Source organism: Mobula hypostoma, chromosome 28 (genome assembly GCF_963921235.1).
Source record: "Mobula hypostoma chromosome 28, sMobHyp1.1, whole genome shotgun sequence".
NCBI lineage: Eukaryota > Metazoa > Chordata > Chondrichthyes > Myliobatiformes > Myliobatidae > Mobula > Mobula hypostoma.
The window spans coordinates 34,610,753-34,634,065 of NC_086124.1; the positions used below are offsets into that span (position 1 = coordinate 34,610,753).

At 53.2% G+C, this 23,313-nt stretch overlaps 3 protein-coding genes across 5 annotated transcripts in view; 2 read left to right on the forward strand and 1 right to left on the reverse strand.

Annotated features, from left to right (window-relative positions):
* The window catches only part of tmc4 (transmembrane channel-like 4), a 32,501-nt gene extending 21,432 nt beyond the window's left edge, over positions 1–11,069 (forward strand). Inside the window, exons 13-17 of one of the 2 annotated variants that reach the window (XR_010016289.1) lie at positions 643–773; positions 1,785–1,940; positions 3,391–3,469; positions 3,684–6,464; positions 6,629–11,069. Coding sequence is in view for 1 of the 2 variants with exons in the window: in XM_063034861.1 (XP_062890931.1) it covers positions 643–773; positions 1,785–1,940; positions 3,391–3,469; positions 3,684–3,746 (429 nt within the window). In the remaining variant the exon portion in view is untranslated. Of the gene's footprint in view, positions 1–642; positions 774–1,784; positions 1,941–3,390; positions 3,470–3,683 lie in introns of both variants that reach the window. The other variant, XM_063034861.1, reaches the window with a different exon arrangement.
* Positions 11,070–13,206: 2,137 nt separating this feature from the next.
* leng1 (leukocyte receptor cluster (LRC) member 1) lies at positions 13,207–22,104 on the forward strand. Its single transcript, XM_063034885.1, has 3 exons — positions 13,207–13,853; positions 20,145–20,312; positions 21,668–22,104. The coding sequence occupies exons 1-3, from the start codon at positions 13,722–13,724 to the stop codon at positions 22,088–22,090; spliced, it is 723 nt and encodes a 240-aa protein (XP_062890955.1). The 5' UTR covers positions 13,207–13,721; the 3' UTR covers positions 22,091–22,104.
* Positions 22,105–22,135: 31 nt separating this feature from the next.
* prpf31 (PRP31 pre-mRNA processing factor 31 homolog (yeast)) overlaps positions 22,136–23,313 on the reverse strand; it is a 48,478-nt gene continuing 47,300 nt past the window's right edge. For both annotated transcript variants that reach the window (XM_063034872.1, XM_063034871.1), the window contains 2 exons: positions 23,197–23,295; positions 22,136–22,557 (listed from right to left, as the gene is read on the reverse strand). In XM_063034872.1, coding sequence (XP_062890942.1) covers positions 22,414–22,557; positions 23,197–23,295 — 243 coding nt within the window. In that variant the 3' untranslated portion in view covers positions 22,136–22,413. The remainder of the gene's footprint in view (positions 22,558–23,196; positions 23,296–23,313) is intronic.

Here is a 23,313-nt window from a genome sequence, read left to right on the forward strand (position 1 = left end):
GGATGCAGACCGAGGGTAGGAGGGTGAGACGGGGATACAGACCGTGGGGGGGTGAGACGGGGATACAGACCGAGGGGGGGGTGAGATGGGGATGCAGACCGGGGGGGGGGTGAGACGGGGATGCAGACCGGGGGGGGTGGTGAACGGGGATGCAGACCGAGGGTAGGAGGGTGAGACAGGGATACAGACCGTGGGGGGGTGAGACGGGGATACAGACCGAGGGGGGGGTGAGATGGGGATACAGACCGGGGGGGGGTGAGACGGGGATGCAGACCGGGGGGGGTGGTGAGACGGGGATGCAGACCGAGGGTAGGAGGGTGAGACGGGGATACAGACCGTGGGGGGGTGAGACGGGGATACAGACCGAGGGGGGGGTGAGATGGGGATACAGACCGGGGGGGGGTGAGACGGGGATGCAGACCGGGGGGGGGTGGTGAGACGGGGATGCAGACCGTGGGGGGGTGAGACAGGGATACAGACCACGGGGGGGGTGAGACGGGGATGCAGACCAAGGGGGGGCGGTGAAACGGGGATACAAATTGGGTTGGACAGGGATAGAGGCCGTGGGGAATGGTGTTGAGACGGTGGGGAGCGGGATTGAGATCTCTGCCCCCACCCCTGACGATCTCTGCTCTTTCACAGCTCACCCTGTTCACGAATTGTCAGCCCTGCCAACGCATTTTCCGATCGAGCAGTACCATCACCTTCTTCCTCTTGGTGCTGGCAATGGGCTTCCTGATCTCGCTCGCACCTCTTATCTACACGCTCACCTCGTGAGTCCCCTCTACAGAGGGAGGGTGAGGGAATGGAGCTGGGTGGAGGAAAGTGCAGGGAGGGGGACTGTAAGATATTGGAGCAGCATTAGCTGCTTTTTCTATCATGGCTGCTTTATTATCTCTCCTCTACCTTGACTAACCCTGAACTTAACAACTTCCCTTTTAAATATCCCCAGTGGCTTGGCCTCCACGGCCGTCTGTGCCAATGAATTCACAGATTCACCACCTTCAGTCTAAAGAAGCTCTCCTCGTCTCCATTCTAAATGGACGTATTGAAGTTCCAAACTAAGTTTCAACGTGTATTGAATATCAGAGAATGTATAATTACACAACCTTGAGATTTGTCTGCTTACAGGCAGCCACGGAGCAAGAAACCTGGAAAAAAACCCAATTTACAAAAAAATAAAATAGAGACCAACCCCCAATGTGGAGATAAAGGGGAAGAAAACATGCGGACAATGGAAGCAAGTAACAACAGTCCGAAGCAAAACCCTTCGATCCGATCCTTTGTACCTCGGTGTTTTTGGAATTTTCTTTCCATTTAGAAAATAGTCAACTCTTTCATTTCTTCACCAAGGTGAATGACCATACACTTCCCGACACTGTATTCTGTCTGCCACTTCTTCGCCCATTCTAACTTCTTCTGTCATCTCTCTCTACTTCCTCAAAAGTACCTGCACCTCCACCTATCTTCTCTGCAAACTTTACAACAAAGCCATCAATTTCATTATCCAAATCATTGACATACAACGTAAAAAGAATTGGTCCCAACACTGCCCTAGTCACCGGCAGCCAGCCAGGAAAGGGAGTAGTGGCCGCTGGGGTTCTTGTTCTCCCCATGCCTGCCTCCTCTCTCACCCTGTGCATGGAAAGGAAGCAGATGGGAGGAGGAAGAGGGAAAAGAAGAGGGAGGCGAGGATGGCAGAGGAGTGGAAACATCGAGGTTTCAGGTCAGTTATGTGTTACTGATTCCTTTCTAATTTTCTCTCTCCCTCAACCCCTCCCCAGGATATCTCCCTCGAGAGGCTGTGGCCCATTCCGCCACCTTCAGACCATCTGGGACGTGGTCCCGGAGGCGGTGAGCCACCTTCCTGACGTCCCTCGCTCCCTTCTGTACTTCCTGGGATCCCTGGCTTTCCTCGTTCCCCTCTTCGCCCTGTCCAGGTGAGTGGGAAGGGAGTCGGAGGCAGAGGTTCCCTCGCCCAGTGAGTGAGGGATCACAGACTCTGAGGTAATTAGGATGAAGTATACAAGGCAGCACCAGCAGTGATGGTGTCAGTGAAGATACTTATTTACAGGGGGGATCTCGATCAGCTGGGGAAGTGGGCCAAGGAATAGCAAATGCAGTTTAATTTGGATCAGCGTGACTGATTGTGTTTCGGGAAGCCAAACAAGGGCGTGAGTTTCAGAGGTGGACTGACCCTGGGGAGTGGTGCAGACCAAAGGGACGCAGGGGTACGGGGACATGGTTCCCTGAAAGTGGAGTCACAGGTAGACAGGGACCCTGGGGAGTGTTGTAGAACAGTGTGACCCAGGGGTACGGGGACATGGTTCCCTGAAAGTGGAGTCACGGGTAGACAGGGACCCTGGGGAGTGTTGTAGAACAGTGTGACCCAGGGGTACGGGGACATAGTTCCCCGAAAGTGGAGTCACAGGTAGACAGGGACCCTGGGGAGTGTTGTAGAACAGAGTGACCCAGGGGTACGGGGACATGGTTCCCCGAAAGTGGAGTCACAGGTAGACAGGGACCCTGGGGAGTGTTGTAGAACAGAGTGACCCTGGGGTACGGGGACATGGTTCCCTGAAAGTGGAGTCACAGGTAGACAGGGCAGTGAAGAAGACGTTTGCCACGCTGGCCTTCATCAGTCAGGGCACTGAGTACAGGAGTTGGGATGTTATGATGCAGTTGTTCAAGACGTTGGTGAGGCCGCACTTGGAGTATTGTGTTCAGTCCTGGTCACCCTGCTGTAGGAAAGATGCCATTGAGCTGGAGAGAGGGCAGAGGAGATTTACGAGGATGTTACTGGGACCTCAGGACTGAGTTATGGAGAGAGGTTGGACAGGTTGGGACTTTATTCCTCGGAGTGTAGGAGACTGAGGGGTGACCTTACAGAGATTATAAAACCTCGAGGGGCACAGATAGGGTGAATGTGCACAGACTTTTCCCCCAGGGTTTGGCAATCAAGCACCAGAGGGCACAGGTTTAAGGTGAGAGGGGGGAAGAGATTTAATAGGGACCTGAGGGACAACTTTTTCACCCAGAGAGTGATCCGTCTATGGAACGAGCTGCCAGAGGAAGTGGTTGAGGCTGGAACATTAACGACATTTAAAAGGTACTTGGATAGGAAAGGGGGAGGGGACACAGACTGATGGGGTGGGAGGGGACACAGACCGATTGGGGAGGGAGGGGACACAGACCGATTTGGGGGGAGGGACGCAGACCAATTGGGGGGGGAGGGGACACAGACCAAAGGGTGGGGTGAGACGGGGGTTTCCAACCTGGGATCCACAGGCCCCCCCCCCCCAGTTAATAGTATTGGTTAGGAAGTCCTGGTGGGTCGGCAGATACCGGTTGGGCCAAGGCCATGTTCCTGACGGACTCTCTGCCCCTCAGCATTGTCCTGCTCTTCCTGGTGGTCCGAGATGTAGGCTACAAGCGCACCATCGCCCAGCTGAAAGTCCAGCTTCGACAGGTGGGTTTGCAGTGCGGGGAGGGGTCTGATTGGGGGGTGGGGGTGGGGTTTATGTGTGGATCCTGGGGGGAGGGGTGCAGATCGGGAGTTGGTCCTGGGAGGGGGGCGGGTGGATTTGGAGTTGTTCCTGGGGGAGGGGGGCGGATTTGGAGTTGTTCCTGGGGGGAGGTGGATGGCAGATCTGAAACTGACAGACTCCCCGTCTCCCCCACAGGAGGGGCACGACAAGCAATTCCTGCTGCAGAAAATCGCTGCCCTCAGCCATCCTGGCTCATGATTCCGTGGAAGAGGACTGTTCCGGATTGGAGTGATTCCAACGGTCGTCGGCGTGATTTGGAGTAGCTCTGTATTCTGAGAAATCTAACCCTTCCCTCCATTGTGCCTATGTAAATGTATCTGCCCCTAGCCCTGTCCCACACCCACCAGTTCTCTGTGTATAAAACCCACCTCTGACATCCCTCCACCCCCTATACTTTCCTCCAATCATCTTAAAATTATACCCCCTTGAATTTGCCATTGCCACCCTGGGAAAAAGTCCACTCAACCAGAGCCTCCTATCATCACCTCCTTCACTCCAAAAAGAAAAGCCTCAGCTCCCTCACCCTATCCCCATAAAGCAACACTCTAATACAGGCTCTAATAAATCTCCTCTGCAGCCTCTCTGAAGTTCCCACGTCCTTCCTATAATGAGGCGATCTGGCCTGAAGTGTGGTCTAACCAGGGTTTTATACAGCTGCAATGTTACCTCACAGTTCTTGAACTCAATCCTTGACTAATGAAGGCCAACACACTATTTGCCGCCTTAACCACTCCATCAGCTTCGAGCGATCTACGTATGCCAAGAATGCTGCAGTTAACCTTGTACTCTGCTTGCAAATTTGACCTTCCGAAGTGAATCATTTCACTCTTCTGCGGGTTGAACTCCACCCGCTTCTTGGCCCAGTTCTACCTCTTGTAACCCTGATCACCAACCGGAGTGTGCCCATCCCTCCAATCACCAGCTGTTACTGTTGCAACCTTCCGGACTATCTGCAAGACCACCACCCTGATTAACCGCGACACGGCCCGCGTTGCCGTCAGTTGATTAGGTTGCCCTGGTTTTAAACACTGTCTGATCGCTCCTAACCTGAGATCAGCCACAGAGTCGATGCTGACCTGAAGCTGATGAAGTTAACGATGCACACGATGATAAATACCGCAATCAGGTGGAACAGCGCAAAGTGTTTCTGGGCAAACGGAGACACACTTTGAGACACAGTGATTTAACTGGAACTTAACGTCAGGGCAGTTTGAATGTAGCCCCCACAGGACCCCAGATGCCAAGGAACGTAGAAACTTCTTGCAGACGACACCGGAATTGTGATAGTGCCTGATAACCACCGTGCTGATCTGATGCCCCGATATGGACAGAGGCAAAGTGAGGAGTGCCGTCGGGAAGGCACAGATGGGGCCGGAGACTGAGAACAGATATCTGTTCAGCTTGACAGCAGAACAGCACAGGAACTGGGGCCCTCAGCATCTCTGCTGAAACACATGGCAAATTCAAATGCAGTTTAACTTGGATCAGTGCGACGAGTTGCATTTTGGGACTTTCACAGTGAATGACAGGGACCCTGGGGAGTGTTGTAGAACAGAGGGACCCTGGGGTACAGGGACATGGTTCCCTGAAAGTGGAGTCACAGGTAGACAGGGACCCTGGGGAGTGTTGTAGAACAGAGTGACCCTGGGGTACGGGGACATGGTTCCCTGAAAGTGGAGTCACAGGTAGACAGGGACCCTGGGGGAGTGTTGTAGAACAGAGGGACCCTGGGGTACGGGGACATGGTTCCCTGAAAGTGGAGTCACAGGTAGACAGGGACCCTGGGGAGTGTTGTAGAACAGAGTGACCCTGGGGTACGGGGACATGGTTCCCTGAAAGTGGAGTCACAGGTAGACAGGGACCCTGGGGAGTGTTGTAGAACAGAGGGACCCTGGGGTACAGGGACATGGTTCCCTGAAAGTGGAGTCACAGGTAGACAGGGACCCTGGGGAGTGTTGTAGAACAGAGGGACCCAGGGGTGCGGGGACATGGTTCCCTGAAAGTGGAGTCACAGGTAGACAGGGACCCTGGGGAGTGTTGTATAACAGAGGGACCCTGGGGTACGGGGACATGGTTCCCTGAAAGTGGAGTCACAGGTAGACAGGGACCCTGGGGAGTGTTGTATAACAGTGTGACCCAGGGGTACGGGGACATGGTTCCCTGAAAGTGGAGTCACAGGTAGACAGGGACCCTGGGGAGTGTTGTAGAACAGAGGGACCCAGGGGTGCGGGGACATGGTTCCCTGAAAGTGGAGTCACAGGTAGACAGGGACCCTGGGGAGTGTTGTAGAACAGAGGGACACTGGGGTACGGGGACATGGTTCCCTGAAAGTGGAGTCACAGGTAGACAGGGACCCTGGGGAGTGTTGTAGAACAGAGTGACCCTGGGGTACGGGGACATGGTTCCCTGAAAGTGGAGTCACAGGTAGACAGGGACCCTGGGGAGTGTTGTAGAACAGAGGGACCCTGGGGTACAGGGACATGGTTCCCTGAAAGTGGAGTCACAGGTAGACAGGGACCCTGGGGAGTGTTGTAGAACAGAGGGACCCAGGGGTGCGGGGACATGGTTCCCTGAAAGTGGAGTCACAGGTAGACAGGGACCCTGGGGAGTGTTGTATAACAGAGGGACCCTGGGGTACGGGGACATGGTTCCCTGAAAGTGGAGTCACAGGTAGACAGGGACCCTGGGGAGTGTTGTATAACAGTGTGACCCAGGGGTACGGGGACATGGTTCCCTGAAAGTGGAGTCACAGGTAGACAGGGACCCCTGGGAGTGTTGTAGAACAGAGGGACCCAGGGGTGCGGGGACATGGTTCCCTGAAAGTGGAGTCACAGGTAGACAGGGACCCTGGGGAGTGTTGTAGAACAGAGGGACACTGGGGTACGGGGACATGGTTCCCTGAAAGTGGAGTCACAGGTAGACAGGGACCCTGGGGAGTGTTGTAGAACAGTGGGACACTGGGGTACGGGGACATGGTTCCCTGAAAGTGGAGTCACAGGTAGACAGGGACCCTGGGGAGTGTTGTATAACAGTGTGACCCAGGGGTACGGGGACATGGTTCCCTGAAAGTGGAGTCACAGGTAGACAGGGACCCTGGGGAGTGTTGTAGAACAGAGGGACCCAGGGGTGCGGGGACATGGTTCCCTGAAAGTGGAGTCACAGGTAGACAGGGACCCTGGGGAGTGTTGTAGAACAGAGGGACACTGGGGTACGGGGACATGGTTCCCTGAAAGTGGAGTCACAGGTAGACAGGGACCCTGGGGAGTGTTGTAGAACAGAGTGACCCTGGGGTACGGGGACATGGTTCCCTGAAAGTGGAGTCACAGGTAGACAGGGACCCTGGGGAGTGTTGTAGAACAGAGGGACCCTGGGGTACGGGGACATGGTTCCCTGAAAGTGGAGTCACAGGTAGACAGGGACCCTGGGGAGTGTTGTAGAACAGAGGGACCCAGGGGTGCGGGGACATGGTTCCCTGAAAGTGGAGTCACAGGTAGACAGGGACCCTGGGGAGTGTTGTATAACAGAGGGACCCTGGGGTACGGGGACATGGTTCCCTGAAAGTGGAGTCACAGGTAGACAGGGACCCTGGGGAGTGTTGTATAACAGTGTGACCCAGGGGTACGGGGACATGGTTCCCTGAAAGTGGAGTCACAGGTAGACAGGGACCCTGGGGAGTGTTGTATAACAGTGTGACCCAGGGGTACGGGGACATGGTTCCCTGAAAGTGGAGTCACAGGTAGACAGGGACCCTGGGGAGTGTTGTAGAACAGAGGGACCCAGGGGTGCGGGGACATGGTTCCCTGAAAGTGGAGTCACAGGTAGACAGGGACCCTGGGGAGTGTTGTAGAACAGAGGGACACTGGGGTACGGGGACATGGTTCCCTGAAAGTGGAGTCACAGGTAGACAGGGACCCTGGGGAGTGTTGTAGAACAGTGGGACACTGGGGTACGGGGACATGGTTCCCTGAAAGTGGAGTCACAGGTAGACAGGGAGGTGAAGAAGGCATTTGGCATCAGTCAGGGCACTGAGTCTTGTACAGTTGTACAAGATGTTGGTGAGGCAAGGCCACACTTGGAAAGACATTTGGTCCGATACAGGAATAGGAAATGGGAATAGGAGGGATTTGGGGTGAATGTGGCTAGATGAGACTGGCTCAGGATTTTAAAATTCCAGGAGGCGCATGCAGAGTTGTAATGCCCTGGGAAAGGTTCCACTGCAAATGTAATGGTTTCTCTGTAACAGCAGTGTGTTTGGGTTACGACTAGAGATAACGGGGGTTTGGAATGTGCGGCGTCCAATGGGGGGGGTGGTTTTCTTTCTTGTGTGCTGGAGAGCGAGGGGTTACAGCTGTGCGGGGTCATCTGGGATTGATTCCGTTGCATGCGATGTGATTGCCCTGAGCATTGAACCAGTGGGCTATGTGTTTAAGTCTGTGCTGGTATGGATGCTGCCGGGGTAGAGCGGGTGTGTGCATCCACGGGTTTACCGGTAACTAATGAGTGTGTGTGAGAGGGGTGGATATTCGTACCCCGGATGAATTGCGATTACGATTGCGGGGTGGAGGTTTGATAAGATGGCGGCCTTAGTTCAGCCTAGTGCTGACGTAACGGTAGTGGAACTGTCGGTGCCCAGGTGAGGCCTGTACAGTGTCAGGGACGAGGAGAAGCGAGCTGGCCGGGGGCGGAGGCTTCAGAGACAGGGTGCTATCGTTTCTGAGGAGGGAGGGGAAGGAGTGGTCGGATTTGGAATGTCTAATTCCCCCAGTGAAGAGGGAGAGTTCTGAGCTGGCCTCAGCCCTTACCTCTGGTGAATGTGGCCCAGTGCACAGGCAGAGTCCCCACCGGAAGCTAAGAACGTTCTGTGGAATGACGCCCACAGCAGCGTGAGACACGTTGTTGGATGAGTGGCGGTGCTCTGTTGATGTAAAGCGACAGCGATTTGGAGTTTGAGGGGTCGGGATGCTGACGTGGTGAAGTCAAGTGTCCACGGATAGCCTGGCCCGGGGAGTGGCCGAGTTGAGAACTGAGATGTCCTGATTGTTATCAGTGGGTGTGACCCCCCCCTCCATGTGATGGAGCTGATTGGGGGGGGGGGGGGAATCCTCTAAAAGGACGAAGCGTGGGAGAGCGTTCCTGCCCGGGGGTGAAGGCCCTGTGTCAGTTTGCCATCACCATGAAGGCAGAGGGAAAGGAGGGGCAGGATCGAGCGGTGGATCAATTGGGGGCTTCTGATGACGCCATCTCCCAAGTTCACTGTAAGCCGACTGCTCTGATGACAAACCAGCTGCTGGAATTGAGTTCTGGGGAAGTGGCAGCCGCTCAGTGAGATGACCCGGGCATCGGTACCATCTGGTCAGTGGTCGAGAAGGGAGACTCGGTTCTGACGGAGAAGACAAAACACACGGCGGTGCCTCCATTACTGAGAGAATGGCCTCGGTTGGAGATGTGGAACCAGATCCTATACTGGGTCACATCACCTCTGGACCGACCTTGACGTCGCCAGCTGGTTCTGCCAGAGCAGTATCGGAGGATTGTGTTGAAATCACTTTATGATGATTCTGGACGTTTGGGGGTTGAAAAGACCGATGGATTGCTCAGAGACCGGTTCTACTGACCCTGAATGAAGTTGGAGGTCGAAGAATATTGCAAGTCGTGCATTCGATGCATACGGAGGAAGATGCTGCCTACGAGGGCAGCTCTCTTGTCCCACTTGCAGAGTGCGGGGCCCCAGGACCTGGTGTGTACGGATTTCCTGTCCATAGAACCTGATACCAGCAACATGGCGAATGTCTTAGTCATCACGGACCACTACACCAGATATGCTCAGGCTTTTCCTACCAAGGACCAGAGGGCATCCACGGTGGTCAAAGTGTTTTGGGAGAAGTATTTCATCTTTATGGCCTCCCCAGGCGGATCAGGGACGGGATTTTGAGAGCAGACTCATTCATGAGTTGCTGTACGTGCTTGGAGTCGAGGAGTCAAGGACCACTCCCCATCTTCCACAGGGTGATCCCCGGCCTGAGAGGTTTAATTGGACCTTGCTGGACATCCTCAGGACCCTGGAGATCAGCAGGAAGAGCAGGTGGAGTCGACATATTGGACATCTGGTCCACTGCTACAACTGTACCCGAAATGAAGCTACGGGGTTCTTGCCATACTATCTGATGTTTGGGCGCGAGGTGAGGTTGCCCGTTGACCTTGTTTTGGGACTGACATGGGTGACTTACCACTGAAGACTTACCTGAAGTATGTGTCTGACGTGAGAAGAGAGCTGAAAAGTGCTTATGAATTAGCCGAGGTCACAGCAGCCAAGCAGAATCAAGGCAATAAGAGAAGGTACGATCAAGAGGTGAGGTTCTCCCAACTCCTGCTGGGAGACCGAGTCCTCGTGAGGAATCTGGGGCTTACCTGGGAGGCACAAGTTGGCTGACTGCTGGGTGCGCCCTGTGTGGTGGAGAGTCGGGATTTCCGTGTGAAACCAGAGGATGGGAATGGGCCTGTCAACCACCTTCTGCCTGTGGGACAAGAGGAGCAGGTTGTCCCAGAGCCCGACCTGGAGCCGACACCGAGTAAGAGGACTCCGCAGTGATGCGTAGCGACTGCACGACCAACAGCAGGAGAGGTTAGGCCGGCCCCCATCGTTGAGACGGAAACTGAGAGGAGGAGGACTTGGATCTGTGGTACATGCCACCTTTCGCCAACTCCCCATTGATTGGGGAAGAGACTCCCGGCCCTTCCCCCATTGAGACAGGTGAAGTGGGGGTGGGGGGCGCTATCTGTGGGCAGCCTGGGTTGCAACGGGACCCTGCAGGGGATGGAGTGGGGCTTGGCCACGGGACAGAGGGGTCCGAGTTGCAGGTGGGCACAAGTGGGAGGCCGGGGGAGGCCTCGCCAGGTAGACCAGAAGTATCCCCAGTAGTGTCGGAACATGAAGAGGTAGCTGCGGGGGAGCGTAGGTCTCGGAGAATTAGGAGACCACCGGATAGGTTGGCCTATGTAGCACTGGGGGAACAGAGTATGGCCCCCACCGTTCTGGAGAGCTACATCACTGCCTTTCACACCTGGGTTGGACTTTGTGTTTTACAGGAAGGGTTGGCGAGACAGAGGACATGACTGAATTTGGTGAGGGAGAGTGTAACACCCTGGGAAAGGTTTCACAGCTAATGTAATGGTTTCTCTGTAGCAGCAGAGTTTGGGTTATGACTAGAGATAACGGGGCTTTGGAATGTGCGCGGTCCAGTGGGGGGAGTGGTTTTCTTTCTTGTGTGCCCCAGCGTGAGGGTTCGTGGGTGTTTGTTTGGTGGAAGATGAAGAGAAAAGAGGCCAGGAAGGAGTGGACTTGGAATGTGGTCGGGAGTCGATGACGCCCGGGGGAAATCGATCGAGAACGAACAGAGGGGAAACCGTGAGGTCCAACATGTGCTTTAGACAGTTCCATTAAAATGGACCCTTTCTCTTTTTGTTTTCTTTACTATCCCTTGAGTCAAATTAAGAATTATAAAGCTCAATCGTTTAATTGCATATGGTGTACTGTTTGTTATTTTGTGGGACTGATTTGTAATGGGAAAACATCACGCAGCATCCACACAAACGAGATTTTCCAAGTTTGGCGAGCCAGAGCGTGCTTTCCCTAGACTAACACCGCCACCCGAACCTGGGGATTACACAGTAACTAGGCAAGATGTTTTTTGGAAGTCTGAAACGTCCAATACCAGTGGGCATGCATTTAAGATGAGGGGGAGAGTTGAAAGATAACGTGTGGGATTTCCAGAGGTTCTTTTATACAGAAGGGTGGTGTCTGAAATGTGATGTCAGGGCTGGTGGTGGAGGCTGATAAAATAGTGTTTCAGAGACACATGCACGAGGATCGACATTGTGTATGTAGAATGGAGGGAGATGGACATTGTGTATGGGGAATGGAGGGAGACGGACGTTGTGTACGGGGAGCAGAGGGAGATGGACATTGTATACAGGGAAGGGAGGGAGATGGACATTGTGTACGGGGAATGGAGGGAGATGGACATTGTATACAGGGAAGGGAGGGAGATGGACATTGTGTACGGGGAAGGGAGGGAGATGGACATTGTATACGGGGAAGGGAGGGAGATGGACATTGTGTACGGGGAAGGGAGGGAGATGGACATTGTATACAGGGAAGGGAGGGAGATGGACATTGTGTACGGGGAAGGGAGGGAGATGGACATTGTGTACAGGGAAGGGAGGGAGATGGACATTGTGTACGGGGAAGGGAGGGAGACGGACATTGTGTACGGGGAACGGAGGGAGATGGACATTGTGTACGGGGAATGGAGGGAGATGGACATTGTGTATGGGAATGGAGGGAGACGGACATTGTGTACGGGGAATGGAGGGAGACGGACATTGTGTACGGGGAAGGGAGGGAGACGGACATTGTGTACGGGGAGCGGAGGGAGATGGACATTGTGTACGGGGAACGGAGGGAGACGGACATTGTGTACGGGGAGCGGAGGGAGACGGACATTGTGTATGGGAATGGAGGGAGGTGGACATTGTGTACGGGGAAGGGAGGGAGATGGACATTGTGTACGGGGAATGGAGGGAGATGGACATTGTGTACGGGGAATGGAGGGAGATGGACATTGTGTATGGGAATGGAGGGAGGTGGACATTGTGTACGGGGAATGGAGGGAGATGGACATTGTGTATGGGAATGGAGGGAGATGGACATTGTGTACGGGGAATGGAGGGAGATGGACATTGTGTATGGGAATGGAGGGAGGTGGACATTGTGTACGGGGAAGGGAGGGAGATGGACATTGTGTACGGGGAAGGGAGGGAGATGGACATTGTGTACGGGGAATGGAGGGAGATGGACATTGTGTACGGGGAATGGAGGGAGGTGGACATTGTGTACGGGGAAGGGAGGGAGGTGGACATTGTGTACGGGGAAGGGAGGGAGATGGACATTGTGTACGGGGAAGGGAGGGAGGTGGACATTGTGTACGGGGAATGGAGGGAGCTGGACATTGTGTACGGGGAATGGAGGGAGACGGACATTGTGTACGGGGAAGGGAGGGAGACGGACATTGTGTACGGGGAATGGAGGGAGACGGACATTGTGTACGGGGAAGGGAGGGAGACGGACATTGTGTACGGGGAATGGAGGGAGGTGGACATTGTGTACGGGGAAGGGAGGGAGACGGACATTGTGTACGGGGAAGGGAGGGAGACGGACATTGTGTACGGGGAAGGGAGGGAGACGGACATTGTGTACGGGGAAGGGAGGGAGACGGACATTGTGTACGGGGAAGGGAGGGAGACGGACATTGTGTACGGGGAAGGGAGGGAGACGGACATTGTGTACGGGGAAGGGAGGGAGATGGACATTGTGTACGGGGAACGGAGGGAGACGGACATTGTGTACGGGGAACGGAGGGAGACGGACATTGTGTACGGGGAACGGAGGGAGACGGACATTGTGTACGGGGAGCGGAGGGAGACGGACATTGTGTACGGGGAGCGGAGGGAGACGGACATTGTGTACGGGGAACGGAGGGAGAAGGACATTGTGTACGGGGAACGGAGGGAGATGGACATTGTGTACGGGGAACGGAGGGAGATGGACATTGTGTACGGGGAACGGAGGGAGACGGACATTGTGTACGGGGAAGGGAGGGAGATGGACATTGTGTACGGGGAACGGAGGGAGACGGACATTGTGCACGGGGAGCAGAGAGAGCTCATGCCCTCTATTGGAGGGGGGCTCTTATTAACGATCCCATGCAGGCAGTATCCTGCTGAACACCCTGCATCCCGGAGGCATCACTGCTCTGCTTCCGACTGCAGGAGATCCTCCCGGGCACAGGGGGCGCCACAGCTTCGGCTCCGACTGCAGGAGATCCTCCCGGGCACAGGGGGCGCCATAGCTGCGGCTCCGACCGCACAAGGTCTCCAAAATCCACATCCGAGCCGAGGGTCACTTGCCAGGTGAGGTCCTGCCAGCACGCCGCCAAGCAGCAGGGGGCAGTGTTACGGCCTCCGAGACACAGGAGGCGCTGGCTGGACTCCCAGAGCAGTATTCAGAACGAAGAGGGCGTAATCCTCGAAGCAGAACTGCGGCTGCGCACCACAGACAGAGATAGCCGAACTGGATCACGCTGCGGCCGGAAGCAGCCAATCGGCGGCCCGGAGATGAACATCCTCCCGAAGAAGAGCTGGCACGTCCGTTCCCGGGACAATGTGGCGCGGGTCCGGCGCGATGAGGACAGGGCGGCTGCTGAGGAACGGGAGAGCAAGTGGCGGGCGGCGCTGGCCGACCAGGAGGTACTACCAAACGAAAGCTGGGGGTGCGGGGTTTGGTCAGGACAGCGCCACCGGCCTGCGCGGAGGACCAAATCATTGTGTGGGGTGGGGGGGGAAAGCGGGCAGCGCCCCCGCTCGGCTGGGAGGTGTAGAGGGGTGACGGCAGCGCCCGCACGGACTGGGGAGGCTCGCCAAATTATGGAGTCAACATACCCCGGGTGTATCTGATGTGATGTGTGGAGAGAACTTCACCTCTGTGTCTGACCCCGGGAGTGTGTGATGGGACGGTGTGGAGGGAGATCTGTGTCTCTGGGAATAATAGAAACAGAAAATAGGTGCAGGAGTAGGCCATTCGGCCCTTCGAGCCTGCACCGCCATTTATTATGATCATGGCCGATCATCCAACTCAGAACCCCGCCCCAGCCTTCCCTCCATACCCCCTGACCCCCGTAGCCACAATGGCCATATTTAACTCCCTCTTAAACATAGCCAATGAACTGGCCTCAACAGTTTCCTGTGGCAGAGAATTCGACAGATTCACCACTCTCTGTGTGAAGAAGTTTTTCCTAATCTCGGTCCTAAAAGGCTTCCCCTCTATCCTCAAACTGTGACCCCTCATTCTGGACTTCCCCAACATCGGGAACAATCTTCCTGCATCTAGCCTGTCCAATCCCTTTAGGATTTTATACGTTTCAATCAGATCTCCCCTCAATCTTCTAAATTCCAATGAGTACAAGCCCAGTTCATCCAGTCTTTCTTCATATGAAAGTCCTGCCATCCCAGGAATCAATCTGGTGAACCTTCTTTGTACTCCCTCTATGGCAAAGATGCCTTTCCTCAGATTAGGGGACCAAAACTGCACACAATACTCCAGGTGTGGTCTCACCAAGGCCTTGTACAACTGCAGTAGTACCTCCCTGCTCATGTACTCGAATCCTCTCGCTATAAATGCCAGCATACCGTTCGCCTTTTTCACCGCCTGCTGTACCTGCATGCCCACTTTCAATGACTGGTGTACAATGACACCCAGGTCTTGTTGCACCTCCCCTTTTCCTAATCGGCCACCATTCAGATAATAATCTGTTTTCCTGTTTAAGGTGTTGTTCCTCCAACCTGAGTGTGGCTTCACCTTTACAGTAGAGGAGGCCGTGGATAGACATATTAGAATGGGAATGAGCACAAATTGGTGGGAGGAGGTCTGAATGAAGTTGAATCTAGATGTGGAAAACAGACTAAGAAACATAATATTGGAGTGATTTCTGGTGATAGAGAGAAAGGGTTGGATTTTTGGGGAAACAAAGGAAGACTTTAAGGTATTAAATTTGACCCAAATCAGCCTTCTTCATCCAATCCCATTAAGTTAACAAGAGTGTTGAAATCTGCTATAAGGGATATAGATTGTGGTCGTACTTTGAGAGGAGAGAATGTGTTAATCATTTGTAAGGATAAGAAACAGAGTAAGAAGGCATTACGTCTGAAGACTTTGCTTGGTAATAAGCTAGTATCTATGCTGATTTAAGAAAATAGAGTATTAGGGGTGTTATAATGGGTGTTCCGGTGGAGATTTCAATAGAAGAGGTTCAATCTCATTCATTGGTGGTAAGGTTAATGATGTAAGCAGATTGCAAGTGATTACAAATGAGGGAAAGACGGATAGTTTATCTGTATTGATTTATTTTGATGAGGTGAAGCCCCTTGATAAAGTAGGTTTAGGGTATGTTAGGTATAATCCACCACCACTTAGATGTTATAAATGTCAGTGTTTTGGGCATGTTGCAGCAGTAAGTCATGGGAAACTAAGTGGTCTGAAGATTGTGGAGAAGGTGTAATGTTTAACTGTTGTAATTGTGGAGGAGAACATAGTGCAGCTTATAGAGAATATGAAGTGCTTAAGAAGGCAGCTGCAGTTCAACAGATTAAAGTACAGTCTGGGTGTGTTTTCTGCAAAGGCCTTGCAAAAAGTTAAGCCGAATGTTGATAAAGCATTACCAGTCAGAGAACAGAGGGTGAAGTCAGTAGATATGTGTTGGCATCACAGTACTTTATAAAAGATAATTTACTGGTGCATAAAATAAAGTTTGTGATGTTTATAATGGATGTGATGAATCGTACTGCTCAGACATCTAGTCGTATTGAGGAAATTAAAATTATTGTGAAAGCTGCGGAAGAGTATCTTCATATAACGGTGTTATGTGGGAAGCTGTAAATGAAGCTCTGATTGGTGACGTATCTGTGTACCAGTCCACTTGTGAAAGTACAGACTGGGATTAAAATATTGCAGTGGAATGCAAGAAGCCTGATTTCTAATGGTCAAGACTTTAAAAAGTTTACTTCTGATTTGTCAGATCCTCCCGATGTTATTTGGCTTTGAGAATCCTGTTGTTACTACATTCAAGTTCTTTTCTTGGCAGGATTATATTGTCATTAGGTGTGATAGGTTAGTTGGTAGATGGGGTGGTGTTACCAGTTTAATAAGGAAAGAAGCAGGGTATACAGGTGTGAATGTAAATTAAATGAATCAGGCACTTGTGGAAATATTTGATTCAACAGATAGGAGTATTAAGTTGCTTAGTTTTTACAATCCTTATGGAAAACTTTCTATTAATATATAAAGTTCCATCTCACTGAGGGTTGTATGGTTTGGGGATTTTTTACGCACATAGTTCACTGGGGTCGTTTGTGGAATGATAATGGTTTGGTTGTGGAAGAGATGTTCGATATTTCTCATCTTGTGTGTCTGAATGATGGGGTGGAACATAATAGTTCTGAAACCGCTACAGATTAAATTTTAGTTTTGGACACTGGCTCGGGTGAGTGTGTAGGATGGTATGGGAGATGAGACCTGGGGTGGGGATGGTGATCATGTTCCTATATTTATAAACTTGGGTTTGGATTTACATAGGGGACAAGCAGCCACTTTGAGGAGCTGGAATTTCAGTAAAGCAAATTGGGAGAAGTTTAAGCTTTTGTATGATGAACGTCTGACAGGGCTGAAGGTTTATCAGGGCTGAATGTGGATTTTTGTAATGGAAGGTTATGTCACATGATGCATTAAATTGCATTGGAAGTGATTCCTATTAAAAAGTGCATTAATAGAGGAAAGTCTGAACCATGGTGGACTGATGTGTGTATGCAGGCAATTGGGGAGAGAAGTGAGGCACTCAGGAAAGTTAAGGACTATCAGTCTCCGAGTGATCTTATTAGGTGTAAAACGGTACAGACCGTGGTAAAGAAAGTGTGTGTGGGGGGGGGGGGGAGGGAGGTTCGTAGGGATCATAATATTCCAGTATTGATTGGTGAAGGTAAAATGATTGTTAGTGAAATAGTGAAGGTTGTGTTACTGGCTGCGATTCATAATCAACATCATTTAAGTGAAGATGTTAAACAATGTGGGGGTAATGTTCTCAGTGATACCCTGATGCGTTGGAAGTGAGCTGCAGCAACAATAGTATCACTGATATAAACTTCACATTGTGAGAGTTTAAGAAGACTATTATTAATGCAGGTCAGACATCTACGGGAAAGAATGATATATGTTATTATATGATTGGACATATGACTGTCAATGCTCTTGAGATGATGTTTGGAATCATATTTGGAGGTTAGGGAATATTGGTGTGGCTGTTTTTTGTGCCTGAAAGAGCAACAGAAGGTAACCAAAAAGGCAATACGCGGAGAAAAAATGAGGTACGAAGGTAAGCTAGCCAAGAATATAAAGGAGGATAGTAAAAGCTTCTTTAGGTATGTGAAAAGGCAAAAAATAGTTAAGACCAAAATTGGGCCCTTGAAGACAGAAGCGGGTGAATTTATTATGGGGAACGAGGAAATGGCAGACGAGTTGAACAGGTACTTTGGATCCGTCTTCACTAAGGAAGACACAAACAATCTCCCAGATGTAATAGTGGCCAAAGGACCTAGGGAAATGGATGAATTGAAGGAAATTTATATTAGGCAGGAAATGGTGTTGGATAGGCTGTTGGGTCTGAAGGCTGATAAGTCCCCGGGACCTGATGGTCTGCATCCCAGGGTACTTAAGGAGGCTTTAGAAATCATGGATGCATTGATAATCATTTTCCAATGTTCTATAGGTCCAGGATCAGTTCCTGTGGATTGGAGGGTGGCTAATGTTGTCCCACTTTTCAAGAAAGGAGGGAGAGAGAAAACAGGGAATTATAGACCGGTTAGCCTGACGTCGGTGGTGGGAAAGATGCTGGAGTCAATTATAGAAGATGAAATTACAACACATCTGGGTAGCAGTAACAGGATTGGTCCGAGTCAGCATGGATTTACGAAGGGGAAATCGTGCTTGACTAATCTTCGGGAATTTTTTGAGGATGTAACTATGAAAATGGACAAGGGAGAGCTAGTGGATGTAGTGTACCTCGACTTCCAGAAAACCTTTGATAAAGTCCCACATAGGAGATTAGTGAGCAAAATTAGGGCACATGGTATTGGGGGCAGAGTACAGACTATTGGCTGGCTGGCTGACAGGAAACAAACAGTAGCGATTAACTGGTCCCTTTTGGAATGGCAGGCGGTGACCAGTGGGGTACCACAGGGTTCAGTGCTGGGACCGCAGCTGTTTACAATATATATTAATGATTTAGGTGAAGGGATTAAAAGTAACATTAGCAAATTTGCCGATGACACAAAGCTGGGAGGCAGTGTGAAATGTGAGGAGGATGTTATGAGTATGCAGGGTGAATTGGACAGGCTGGGTGAGTGGGCAGATGAATGGCAGATGCAGTTTAATGTGGATAAATGTGAGGTTATCCACTTTGGTAGTAAGAACGGGAAGGCAGATTATTATCTAAGTGGAATCAAGTTAGGAAAAGGGGAAGCACAACAGGATCTAGGTGTTCTTGTACATCAGTCACTGAAAGCAAGCATGCAGGTACAGCAGGCAGTGAAGAAAGCTAATGGCATGTTGGCCTTCGTAACAAGGGGAATTGAGTATAAGAGCAAAGAGGTCCTTCTGCAGCTGTACAGGGCCCTGGTGAGACCATACCTGGAGTACTGTGTACAGTTTTGGTCTCCAATTTTGAGGAAGGACATTCTTGCTATTGAGGGAGTGCAGCGTAGGTTCACAAGGTTAACTCCCGGGATGGCTGGACTGTCATATGTTGAAAGATTGGAGCGACTGGGCTTGTATACTCTGGAATTTAGAAGGATGAGAGGGGATCTGATTGAAACATACAAGATTAAGGGATTGGACACGCTGGAGGCAGGAAGCATGTTCCCACTGATGGGTGAGTCCAGAACCGGAGGCCACAGTTTAAGAATTAGGGGTAGGCCATTTAGAACGGAGTTGAGGAAAAACTTTTTCACCCAGAGAGTGGTGGATGTATGGAATGCTCTGCCCCAGAAGGCTGTGGAGGCCAAGTCTCTGGATGCTTTCAGGAAAGAGATGGATAGAACTCTTAAAGATAGCGGAATCAAAGGTTATGGGGATAAGGCAGGAACTGGATACTGATTGTGGATGATCAGCCATGATCACAGTGAATGGCCGGTGCTGGCTCGAAGGGCCGAATGGCCTACTCCTGCACCTATTGTCTATTGTCTGACCCTGGGTGTATCTGCTGTGATGGTGTGGAGGGAGATTCTGTGTGTCTGACCCTGGGTGTATCTGTTGTGACAGTGCGGAGGGAGATTCTCTCTGTGTCTGACCCCAGGTGTATCTGTTGTGACAGTGCGGAGGGAGATTCTCTCTGTGTCTGACCCCGGGTGTATCTGTTGTGACGGTGTGGAGGGAGATTCTCTCTGTGTCTGACCCCGGGTGTATCTGTTGTGACAGTGCGGAGGGAGATTCTCTCTGTCTCTGACCCCGGGTGTATCTGTTGTGACAGTGCGGAGGGAGATTCTCTCTGTCTCTGACCCCGGGTGTATCTGTTGTGACGGTGTGGAGGGAGATTCTCTCTGTGTCTGACCCCGGGTGTATCTGTTGTGACAGTGCGGAGGGAGATTCTCTCTGTCTCTGACCCCGGGTGTATCTGTTGTGACAGTGCGGAGGGAGATTCTCTGAGTCTGACCCCGGGTGTATCTGTTGTGACAGTGCGGAGAGAGATTCTCTCTGTCTCTGACCCCGGGTGTATCTGTTGTGACAGTGCGGAGGGAGATTCTCTGAGTCTGAGCCTGGGTGTATCTGTTGTGACGGTGCGGAGGGAGATTCTCTGAGTCTGAGCCTGGGTGTATCTGTTGTGACGGTGCGGAGGGAGATTCTCTGAGTCTGAGCCTGGGTGTATCTGTTGTGACAGAAGTAAAACAGGGTGACCGAGGGAGAGAGCTGGTGTGACCTGCCATCTTGTGTTCCAGGCAAGGACGGAGTTCCTGAGGAAGAGGGCGCGTCTCTCCCTCCCTGATGACCCAACGCAGGAGGCTGTTGCCACCCATCAGAACCTCAACCTGTTCAGCGATTTAGAGGGGGGCAAAAGGGAGACGGTGGGGAGCAAGGAGTACGAGGCTGAGCGAAGGCAGGAGAAGGTGAGTAGACAGGTAGTGAGGGAGCTTAACAGGCTTCGGGAGCGGCGGTGAGGGAGACCCCCCCCCACACACTGCGCTGGGCGGGTACCCCCCCACACACTGCGCTGGGCACGGTGAGGGAGACCCCCCCCACACACTGCGCTGGGCGGGTACCCCCCCACACACTGCGCTGGGCACGGTGAGGGAGACCCCCCCCCACACTGCGCTGGGCACGGTGAGGGAGACCCCCTCCCCCCACACTGCGCTGGGCACGGTGAGGGAGACCCCCACCCACACACACTGCGCTGGGCGCGGTGAGGGAGACCCCCCCCCCACACTGCGCTGGGCGGGTACCCCCCCACACACTGCGCTGGGCACGGTGAGGGAGACCCCCCCCACACACTGCGCTGGGCGGGTACCCCCCCACACACTGCGCTGGGCACGGTGAGGGAGACCCCCCCCACACTGCGCTGGGCACGGTGAGGGAGACCCCCTCCCCCCACACTGCGCTGGGCACGGTGAGGGAGACCCCCTCCCCCCACACTGCGCTGGGCACGGTGAGGGAGACCCCCATCCACACACACTGCGCTGGGCGCGGTGAGGGAGACCCCCCCCCACACTGCGCTGGGCGCGGTGAGGGAAACCCCCCCCCCCACACTGCGCTGGGCGCGGTGAGGGAAACCCCCCCCCCACACTGCGCTGGGCACGGTGAGGGAGCTTCATGCTGAAGAAGGGTTTTTGAAGGAACTTGGAACTGAGGGATGGTGTGGTGAGGGGAAAAGGTGGAGAACGAGCTCGCACAGGAGATTCACTTTGGGAGGTCTAATGTGAAGACAGAATGGCAGGATTCTCAGCATTGTGGGGGATCCACATCCATAGAGGGGAGGGAGGCAGGTGACGGGAGGTGGATTGCTCATGGTCTAGGGGACAGTAAAATAGGGTGGGTGTAGAGTGGCCTCTTCTATCTGTGATCTCATTTTCTCTCACACTCTCCCCCAATCTCCCCTACCCCTTCACTATCTTTCCCTTTGATACCTGTTCCCTCCACCTACTTGTCCATCTCCCTCATCCTGTACCCCCCTCCCCTCCCATCCCCCCTCCCTTCTCTCCCCTTCATCTCTTTCCACATGATACATTCTCCTCCCTGCTCCCTCCATTACTCAACCCTTTCCTCCCTGTTCCACCACCTTTCCACCCTCCACCTCTTCCTTATCTCTCCCTCCCCCCTTCCCTCTCTCATCTCCATCTCTCCCTCCCCCTTCCCCCTCTCATTTCCATCTCTCCCTCCCCCCTTCCCCCTCTCATCTCCATCTCTCTCTCCCCCCTTCCCTCTCTCATCTCCACCTCTCCCCCCCCACCTGATTCCCCTGTCGCAGGAGAGACGCGAGCGTGCTCTGGGCCTGCTGACATACTTAGGCCAGAGTGCGTCAGAGTCACAGACGGCACCGCCCTGGTACACACGGCCCCCCAGCCTACAGGACGGGGCAGAGGCTGACGTCCGGCTGAAGGGGCGCATGGACCCGCTGCGGGGAATGAAAGAGGGGCTGCGGGGAGGGGCGTCCCGGGAAGTGGGAGCTGGGACGGGGAGGGGGAGGGCGAGGCCAGCCACTGGGCACTCAGACCTGCGTGCCGAGCGCCTGCAGAGAGAGGCGGCCGAGCGGGCCCGTGCTGAGGCACTGCTGAGAGGGCTGGAGGGGAGGGGGAGGAGAGAGGAGCAGCGGGATGAGGGAGGGGCCTTTGCCTACAACTCACAGTTCCATCCTGAGCTCACCCGACAGCACAGGAAGAGACGACGATGAGGAGGCAATCCCTCTGAGTAAAACCAGCTCTTTATTCACAGCAAACAATAAAGCTATCTTTGTTACAGACTTCGGCATCTTTGTTCCTCACACGCTCCCCCCACCCTCATCTCCCCCAGGAACAAAATGACCACAAGAATGGGCTCACCTCAACGCTTCCCACAGTAATCTGAGCGAGGAATGGAGGAGTGGTGAAGAGCGGGTCAGGGGTGCTTTGGGAGGGTAATATATTTTACATCCCCTCTACAGGTTTCAGCTCCAGTAACTTCGCCCCCGAGCTGCCGTCAGGGAGCAGCTCCCTCGCCCGTGGGCAGCGGGCTTCCTCACCGGTCAGCAGCAGCTCCGTTCTGCAGAACGTCGTCCTTCTCCCTCTTCACCTTCAGGAACTCGGCCAGGTTGGAGAAATATTTCTGATTGGCCTCGGCCACTTTCTTCTCAGCTGCCTGTGGGTTCACGATCTCCAGGCCCTGCCAGGGTGGGGGTCAATCAGTTAGAGGGGAGACACGGCTCGAACACACAGCCCACCCTCACTCCCTCAGTAACGCAAGTCCCAGAATATACAGGGAGCCTTCTTCACCCGAACCCCAATACTGAGGGTCCCAGGATGCAGGGGCAGTCACCTCTCCCCCAGTACTGTTGAGGAGACCCCTCACTCAGGCAGGAGTCCCAGAATGTGTGGCGATTCTCCTTCACACTCTCACCCCTCCACCAATTGTGAGAGTTTGTTGTACGAAGAGAACTGTCTTTAAATTAGGGGTCTTAGACAGACTCTTCACTCTCCTTCCCAATATTGCGTGTCCCAGCATGTAGGGGACACTCCCACCTCTTCCCCAATACTGGGGGTCTTGGGTCTTGGGATTTACTGGGAGACACATTCACTCTCACCCCGAATCCTGTGCGTACCAGGGTGTATAGAGAGACCATCGCCCCTCTCCCTTCGCACTAGGGGGTCCCATGATACATGGAAAGCCCCTAGTTCTCTCCCTCAACACTGGTGGTCGGGATTTACAGGAAGACTCCTTGACTCTATTCTACTCTCGAAGTGGACCCCAGCATGCACAAGAGACCCCACGCTCTCCAATGGCGGAGGTGGGATTTGAGCCTACCTGTAATGGCGTGAAGGCAACGCTGGACGCAGTCCCTGAGGAGCGGTCGCGGATGGTAGACTTTCCCCCGTAAACCACGCTCTGCTTCTGCAGTGTCCGCTGTGGAGACAGGCAAAG

Excerpts from the sequence above, each read along its gene's own strand:
- leng1 (XM_063034885.1), top strand. The coding sequence starts at position 13,722 with ATGAACATCCTCCCGAAGAAGAGCTGGCACGTCCGTTCCCGGGACAAT. Across the intron at positions 13,854-20,144 it reads CGGCGCTGGCCGACCAGGAG|GCAAGGACGGAGTTCCTGAG; the intron begins GTACTACCAAAC and ends CTTGTGTTCCAG. Across the intron at positions 20,313-21,667 it reads CTGAGCGAAGGCAGGAGAAG|GAGAGACGCGAGCGTGCTCT; the intron begins GTGAGTAGACAG and ends CCCCTGTCGCAG.